The sequence below is a fragment of the Bombus vancouverensis genome, chromosome 8 (assembly GCF_051014615.1).
Source record: "Bombus vancouverensis nearcticus chromosome 8, iyBomVanc1_principal, whole genome shotgun sequence".
In the NCBI taxonomy this organism is placed as follows: domain Eukaryota; kingdom Metazoa; phylum Arthropoda; class Insecta; order Hymenoptera; family Apidae; genus Bombus; species Bombus vancouverensis.
This window is the reverse complement of record NC_134918.1, coordinates 12,442,586-12,451,633: the sequence shown is the minus strand read 5'-3', so window position 1 is coordinate 12,451,633 and position 9,048 is coordinate 12,442,586. Positions and strand designations below refer to the sequence as shown.

The following is a 9,048-nucleotide window of genomic DNA, read 5'->3' as shown; positions in this document are numbered from 1 at the left end:
CTCAGTATACTTATAAATAAGTCACTTATAGTAACATTTATAGGAAATGTTTGTTTATATCCAAAATATCCAAAAATATATGAAATAACCAAAAGATAATACTCATGATAATATCTAAGGGATGAAGCAAAATTTGTCCTTTTGGTCCCATTCTTTTACTATTGTAGTATTCATAAAACTACGAAATTGCATAGAAATCTGCAGTCTACTTATAAGAAAAAAGAGAATCAGCACCAGTATATTTCAACGATGATATTGAAATTATAGCACTTTTCTTGATTTCACAAGCAAATCGTTCAATCCAAAAATAAGATCGTAATAACAAAAGGTATTGCTTGGATGTGTTATCATGAAAAACAAAACAATCAGGAATTCCAGCGTTATTTAATATTTCGCTGAGTCCTGATAAAGCGAACTAAATCTGATGTTTGGAATCAGTCTGTTATCATGTATGAAATACGTGTGTGATATCGTTTTGTGGCACGGTCGGCAAAATATCACGAGGCAGGCCTCAAACGGTGTTTCAAGGCTGTCCTGGCATAGGTACTTATTGTATCAAGTCTCGTTAACGGAGATGTTCATTCACTCGTACTCCCAGATGGCCAGTATAGTTCGTGCAACTCGCGACTATCCGATTGACCCCGTATCACCGTGCAAAGAGGTGTCAGTGAAAAATTGGCGTGCTTCACCATAAAATGTGCTTAAGTCTGTATCATTTAAGTCTGTGTCGCGTAATGAAAACTCCAGCTATACATCGATACGTGTGATAAGTATGGCAGCGCTCGTTCGTCTTAAACGTGGAAGCGTTCAGTTGAGACATGCGGCGCTGGAAATGAAAGGTGAGAGAAAATTCTTCTTCCACGTGGATATTTTTATTTATTCGTTTCGCACCTGAATGATTCGATCGGTAATTCTACGCTTCGATAAATTTCAAATTACTGTAACAAATCACTATCCAACTAAACGATAAATATATTTGTTATGGGGTAGAACTGGTGTTACGTTTGAATGTATTAAGCGTCTACCTTATAAAGATACTAAAAGACGATACCGATATATACCTAATCAAGTTGCATACAAGTAGTAAAATCGATATAAACACTGTATTGTATAATCTACAATCTATAGATTGATTTTGTAAAATTTTGGTAATTGCCACTTATCACCTGTCTGATTGAGATTTAGAAACGTATCAGTATGTATCACAGACGATAGGATGAATAACACGATAGCTTATCAACCGTAGCACAATTGTTATTATATAATTAATTCCCCTTCCTTGCTCAATGTATATACCCAGAATTTCCTACTCTACTTTAAAACTACTTTGTAACTTTACCATTACGCGAAAGCAAACATGCCATAAAATAAATCGTGTAAGGAGTAGATGAAGATGGGAAATGAATAAAAATTTTCTTATCGCCAAGTTATTTTAAATATCATTATTTGTGCTACGTTTAGAGGAAACCAAAGTCGAGGTCTCTTATACTGCGCGGGGATAGGAAAGAGATAATAGGAGTAGAAGGAATGATAAAAGTAGTATGTAGTCGTTGATTTTGCTCCTTTCGAGTTTTGTGAAATGGCAGACTTCGTCAAAAGAGGTAGCGTGCAACTGGTGAAACAAAGCAGTGTTCAAATAAAACAAGCCGCAAAAGAAGTTCGAGGTTCGTTCAACTAAATATGAAACAAGCAACATATTTTTAGTAAAACAAGCAGTATAATAAGATAAGCAAGCGATTGAGAGTACCTTGCGTTATTATTTTGTGCAGTTACATTGTGTTTCTATTTCGTGCAGTTACGTAGCATTATTATTTCGTGCAATTACGTTGCATTACTATCTTGTGCAGTTACGTCGCACGTGATACCTTTCTTTAATAGTAATGAACGTTGTTTAACATAACACAATAAGTTTAAAATATTTGTTACTACAGAAATAAATGTTTTGATATCCAATTTGATCGGTAAATAACATAACACATTGGAGCAGAAAAAGATTAAATGTTTATTATACCTTTTTATTTCGTTCATTAAGTTCATCGTATACAAAGTGTCTGGAGATCCATTTAACCACACATAATCAAGTGCACGCGTACTCGGAGGCAATTTAAAGTTGATTTTCTCAAAAACAAAGTCTCCAATGAAAAAAAATTTATTGCTTATTCTCGACTTATTTTCTCATGTAAAATCACTCCCTTCAGTTATACCATCAATACCGAGACATCCTGTATGTATGGATTTATTATAACATAATCTTCAAGATATTTGTGACCAATATTGGTAAATATATATCTACATATCGTAATATATGCAATTGGGATATTTCCTTAACTTTGAATTAAAGGTAGAAACTACGAAATCTACTGTTTAATCATCTTATCAAAATCAAACAATATTCTATTAAAGATGATGTATAGTGTCGCCGATAATGTATGTATACAATGCACATAATTGCTTGCCCATTGTCGCCTGATAGTACGATAACAAAAAGTTCAAATATTAATTTAAAAACAAAAATTATTCGAACAAATCAAATCTGTATATAACACCCATCGTGCAGAACTTTATATAAATATCTGCAAATATAATACCTTTGGATAATTGCTAATGATAATTCTATACATGGAATGGATGAAATATTAATATTATTGTTTAATATTTATGTTAATAATTATATTAATAATTAGCGGCTGTACGAGCGCGACACATCGTTGCTGCGCTCGTTGCAGTAGGATTTGCACTTTGTGGTTCAGTGGAAGTGAGTTCTTCGGTCGCATTGCTCGCCAATCAGAAAGACAATCATGCCATCATCGACACATCGTGGCATTGCGAGATGCTGGTCAACATCAGTAGTCGTAATCGTACCGAAGACTTTGAAGTTATACTCATGGAGGTAAATACGACATGATATTAAACATGTATATGCTCTGAATGTTTCTGAAATCTGTCAAACGAATATTGTAAGTAAATTACGAAAATTTGTGCATTCATAGGAAATTACAATTATATTTTTAGTTACCACCGGAAGAACGTGCAGAATCCATAATGAGGGAAGCGTTCCTATGGGGTCAAGTGGCTGGCCCAATTTTAGGGGGGTGTTTAGTATGGGGCAGATCAGGCCCATCTATGGTGTTTTCGCGTGCAGTTCTTAGTGCTTGTCTGGCGTCTTTATTGGTACCAGCTGCATGGAGGGGTCCGTCTCACGTAGCACTTCGTCTCTTTCAGGGATTATGCACAGTAAGAATTAAATACCATAGTACATATTACTTTAAGGAGCACGATAAAATTATGAATTGTCAATTTTAGAAAAATATGTTTTGAAATTTCATTAAAAGCTTGTTACTTTACCATATATTCGATTCGTTTATGATTAATAGAAGTAGAATTTTTGAATTCCAGTAATTACGAATTAAAGACTACAATTTATAAATTCTTCATATTAAAATTGTCTGTATAACGTTAATTATTCTATTTCTATATGTTAACTTTATTAACTAACTAAATTCTCCGTAAAGACTGATAACAATATCGTATCATTTTAGGAATAGTTAAATATTTTTTGAAAGGAATATTAACATTCAATACTTTCTTTCCTTCTATTGTTTTTAGTATTTTCTAAATAATTACGTAGCATTAATACGATAATTTTAAAGTTATATATCTGGAAAATACAAGCGTCACTGATGGAACAATGATATTATTCAATACGTCATAGAAATTATTACATCATTCCTCATTTATAGGGGGCAACTATGCCTGCTGCTCACATGCTCGCTATGACCTGGTTTAAGAGCACTCACAGAAGTTGGTACTTCAGTTGCTACGCTGGTAAATTTTTAATGTTGTACTACCAATATGTGAACAATAATTTGATTGAAGATATTAATGAAAAATGAAGAAAGAATGATTAAGAGATGTAATAATAAATTATTCAACAGCGGTCAGCGTTGGATACTGTCTCACAGGATGGTTAGGTACAGCTGTTGTTCGATGTCTTGGCCGAGATTCACTTTGTTATGGTCTCGTTTGCATTGCTCTGTGTTGGTACTTCGCTTTTGGTCGATTTGTCAAAGATTCGCCGAAATCTTATCAGCACGATACAAATGTAAGATCATTGTCGCTTTTAAAAAATTTTACTAACTATAAAATTCATTTATTTTAGATTAATAATACAAGCTGTACAATTTTCTCCTTCTATATATAATCATCTGTATTTCGAATGATATTTAATCTTATATTCACCAAGCTTCATTTGAAAATTCGTAATATTTATTAAATTGTTTCATATTTTTATAACCAATAGTATATCTGTATTTCTAACATAATACACACTAGTATTACATGAAATTTTAATATAGAACTGTCTTGTGTGCTAAAATTGAAAGAATGAAATGGCATAAATTTTTAATCCCCCTTGACATGCAACCGCAAAGAGATAAAATTCTTGTTTGATTAATGACATTTGGGGTTTCTTCCTATATCAAAATTTTTTTCTTATCATCGTTATTGTATAACCTAATGTACATGAAATTTCTTCCACTGGTTTTGGCAATCCTTTATTCAGGTCATTATTACGACATGAACCATACAGAGAAAGGCTAATGTTCTATGAATTATGCGATATTACAATGGTGCAATCGCAATACCATTGTTTTAAAAGATTAATGAGGCGTCACATAAAGTTAATTATTTCCGTGCTAAATATTGAATATACCGCGTCGTTATTTTTATGAGTCTTTTTACTGCCAAAACTCGCTTAACAGCAAGTACAAATGATTTCAGTTTTATTAACATAATTAACATGATTATCCTGTTTTATTAAAGAGATAAAAGTTTTTGTGTGACACATTTCTACTTATAACAAATTATTTATAAGAAATTTATACAGGAACACATATTGTTTGCTTTTGTAATTTAATTCCCAACAAAAAATATTTAAAGTTTGGATAATAAGAAATTGATTGTACATATAGACACATATATTCTATATACAATCAGTTGTTTATATAAAAACTGGTTCTAGATTATAGAATGTTATTGAATTGTAATTAAATCATTTAATGATGAAGTAGTAACGAAAATGAAAAATGATAATGGACTAAAACATAAAATTAATAATAAAATAGGCTGCTGTGATACCATGGGGAAAATTACTACGATCAGTTCCCGTTTGGGCATCTGCTGTAGCAACAATGGGAAATCAATGGGGCGATGCAACGCTTGCCCTTGGTATGACAAAGTATCTAAAACTTATTTATGGATTCTCAACAGCTAATGTAAGTATTCTATCTTATATTTATTAATCTTATACATATTATCTATCTTATTATTATTATATATAGTTGTACTTGGTAATGAGTTAAATATTTTGATTTTTGTATTTTAGTTCATTGCTTTTTCCATCAATCCTGATATACCTTTTTGTGACTTCCATTTTATTGTATCAAGAAGAAGTATAAAATTTTTTTAAAACGATTATGAACAACAAAAAATTGTCTTATTTTTAATAAATACTTTGATTTATTTATTTACTTACATGTTAGAGGTACATGTTAGAAACCGTATAAAGAAAATATAAATTAAATCCTAATAATACTCGTATAGTTTGTGCAGATAAATTATTAATACTAAAAATTAATCTTTGGAAACTTTTAATTAACTTTCAATGGTTCCAGGATTCTGTTCTAACAACGTTACCACACATTGGTCATTTCATGGCTGCGTTAACATGCGGTCTTCTTGTAGATCACGTTCGCGAATCAAAAATAGTTTCGACAACCACAGCTAGAAAGTTGGTCGTATATACCGGTATGTATGTCATTAAAAAGAAAAGTTTATGGCTATATTTTTTAATTCTATCAAATTGTGTACTTTATCCTATCAAGAAGGAGATCTATTAAATGGAGTAACTTAATTTGTAATTTGATTACAGCTCATTTTATTCCCGCTGCCCTACTTTTTGTCGCTGGTTATGCCGGTTGTCAAGCATTAGGGGCAGCTTGGTTAGGCATAGCTGCTCTTCTTGTCTCTGGAACTGCACCAGCAGGTGCTTTAGCAGCTATAGCAGATCTTGCACCTGTAGAATCTCCAGCTTGCGCAGCGGCTGCGTGTGCATTGTGCTCGACTCTAGGCGCAGCAGGACTGTTGGCTGCCAATTACTTTGTCACTCAGGCCCTTCATGGCTCTGCAAGTTTAATTTTTTGTTTTAATCTCTGCAAGAAAAGATATATATCGTCCCATTTAAAAAAAGCATCGATCATCTAAATTTTAATTTTTCTATCGAGTCTTAATTTCATGTGTCTTTCGATGAAATAGCATACGTTTGTCTTAAGGCATTTTTACAATTATCAGAAATTAGAATAAATATAATACACCCAAGTAGATATTTCAATTAAATGTAACTTCTTTGCAGACACTTTAATTTCTATTCTAACGTCAGTGTCTTGCCATAAATATAAACGTTTAACGATATCTCTAACCATAAGAGGAACATCACAGGAAACATTAAGTCTTTTACATTCGTTCGTGAAATCGTACTAATAATTTTAACGATCTCCGAATTCTAACTTCCTCATACTTCTTTATGACTTATTAACTGTCACTTAGAAAATATCCAACAATTAAAATTCTGTTACACTTCACTTTCTTTCAACTATAAATCAGTAATAGTTGACCACTTACTGGCATATTTTACAGTTCTCCTATAATGAACAACAAAATTTTTATTTCAGATCGCTGGTTCGTGGCGGCTGGTCTTCGGTGTCGCTTCCGTCGTTCTGTTAACAACTGCTGCGGTTTTCTTAGCACTTGGAAAAGGCGTGCCACAACCGTGGATTCCTTCTGTAGCTCGGCCGCGAAGTCACGATGCAATTTACGAGCAAGACGCTTTGGAACTTGATTACGAGGATGTTGCTGTGCAGACCGAGCCTTTCAGTCCTTATCCACTTGAGGAGGACACCGAAAGCGCGAAAAACGTGCCTCGTTCTGCCTCAGTCCACTCGAAAGTTTCCCTGTCATCTAGTTAATTTGTTAACCAGATCATTTCTCAACCCTTGAACAGCGAATGTTTCAAGAGTACGGCTGGTCTCTTGGGTTTTGAATCAAAGCTTTGATATAAACACCATGGAAGAGAACATTTTATATAGAGATTAGATGTTATTATTTCTCCGAACTACATTTTTTATTGATACCGAGGTCTGTGACATAATTTATTCGTCTGAAAGTATATGGTATTTTTTATTATAACTCGTTACAACGGATACATAAAACAGTTTGGACAGTTTCAGTCCATGCAAGTGTGAGCATGGTTTAACTGATTCTTAAGAGAAATGATACAGTGGATTAGGACACCTATAAGTAGAAAAGTTATGCCGATTACAATGATGTTCTATAATTTGAATTTATAATTAATTAGGAAAATTATAATTAAGAAATTATGCCAGTTGGCATGCTATATTCACGGTCATGTATGGAGAATTTGATATTTATTTAGTATTTTTAAGTGTTTTACGTCCGTACCTAAGGACCTTTCTTGATTGCAGCTTGTAAACTTGTACAGAATGTTGAACAACTATTAGTAATTTTAAGATAAATGTTACTAAGAAATGTATATAGCATGTAAACAAGTTGTATATTTTTTAAGTTACTTGGAATTATGGATTAATGTTATTAAGATTTGTAACGTTTGATGAAATAGGAATATAATTTACCGTTAATGACAGTTCAATTGTAAATTAATTTATTGGGAAAATATTGTATATTATGTTCCTTTTTATTTTATAGTTCTTGTATCTTCATTCCCCTATTTAAGATACTGATCTTAATGATCTTATTAACGTTATCCTGGCGTTAAAAATTTTAGTAGACTCGATTTTGATTTATTTTTACGAATAATAATTAATGTTTTCAAGATAAATCACATTATTAATTCATTAAGTTTCCCTATTGTTAAAATAAGTTTTGTAGATGTTTTTGTGTGTGCGTCACACACAATTTGATAACTCTAAGTAAGTCACTTAGGACTATTACATTAAATTGAATATTTAATAAATGTTACGTCACATTGTTTGTTCTTAATTTATTTAACTGTTCGTAAACAACTTGGCACTACTTTATCGATTACTTTGATATTTTAAAAAATTCATATATTAATATTTTATTCTAACATAGTATTTAATCAATACAAATTACAAAATCTTATGGATCTTAGAAAGAAACTTAATAGAAAACAAATTTCAGATATCATATTTCCACAATGCTTTAATATTGAACAAATCACACAATTCACAGATATCCTTTCAATTAACTGTATTTGACTTTTCGTTTCTGTGATTTGTTTTTACATTACTGCGATAAGTTCTAGTATGTACGTAAAACGTCAAAAGTAAAATCCTTCGTAGAGTATGGCTCGTACACTCTCTCTTGATATTTTATTACACGATTGTTAGCTGAACTCGAGGACTTATCAAGATCGTATCTGATCCCTGCGAATTCTCCTTTCTTCTTCTTTGTCCCGTATTCCTTTGCTGATCGTGCAGACATCTGTGTATCGTATATACATGCATGGCAAGACAATGAACTACCCTATCCATTGCAACTTTCCATCACCAGTGAAGAGGAAAGTCGATGAAAGGAACGGTCGGTCTAATTAGACGGTTTTAAGAAACGAGCTGTTCCTACGTGATCTGTGCTAAACCGTACACGCGCTATTGGCACTGTTCACAGGATACCGGAAGTTGCAGCTTACAAAGCATAGGAACACCGTCCAGTTGGCGAATATTTCTGTCTCTTAACGACAACCTTTCACGTGTGCATCCGGTTGCCACGCCGCAGAAAAATCGAAAGGTTGCCTGCAGCCGCATGAAAAAAATTCTTTCCTCTATTACACACTGCTAAACTATTCGTTTCCGTTCTATTTCTGAATAAATGGCCCGTTATTGTAATCATAGCTGTAACAATTTTACGATATTTGTCGAATGCCCGCGAACGTTCGAGAGTAATGAAGTGAAACTTTTCCGAGTTCATGCATGGGTACGTTTGTTAAGAATATCT

The 9,048-nt window shown here is 32.7% G+C and overlaps 1 protein-coding gene across 2 annotated transcripts; it reads left to right on the top strand.

Annotated features, from left to right (window-relative positions):
• Window positions 1-481: 481 nt before the first annotated feature.
• Window positions 482-7,717, top strand: LOC117155875 (sialin). Of its 2 annotated transcripts, none has more exons than XM_076620618.1 (9): window positions 482-839; window positions 2,685-2,890; window positions 3,013-3,234; window positions 3,741-3,825; window positions 3,936-4,102; window positions 5,124-5,273; window positions 5,673-5,805; window positions 5,930-6,183; window positions 6,729-7,717. In XM_076620618.1, the coding sequence occupies exons 1-9, from the start codon at window positions 773-775 to the stop codon at window positions 7,020-7,022; spliced, it is 1,578 nt and encodes a 525-aa protein (XP_076476733.1). In that variant the 5' UTR covers window positions 482-772; the 3' UTR covers window positions 7,023-7,717. The 2 variants fall into 2 exon arrangements, with proteins under 2 accessions (XP_076476733.1, XP_076476732.1); XM_076620617.1 differs by lacking the exon at window positions 482-839 and adding an exon at window positions 970-1,664.
• The last annotated feature ends 1,331 nt before the right edge of the window (window positions 7,718-9,048 follow it).

Coding starts and splice junctions, on each gene's coding strand:
- LOC117155875 (XM_076620617.1), top strand. CDS start 1,580: ATGGCAGACTTCGTCAAAAGAGGTAGCGTGCAACTGGTGAAACAAAGC. Junction 2,891..3,012: donor TTGAAGTTATACTCATGGAG/GTAAATACGACA, acceptor TTATATTTTTAG/TTACCACCGGAAGAACGTGC. Junction 5,806..5,929: donor AAAGTTGGTCGTATATACCG/GTATGTATGTCA, acceptor ATTTGATTACAG/CTCATTTTATTCCCGCTGCC.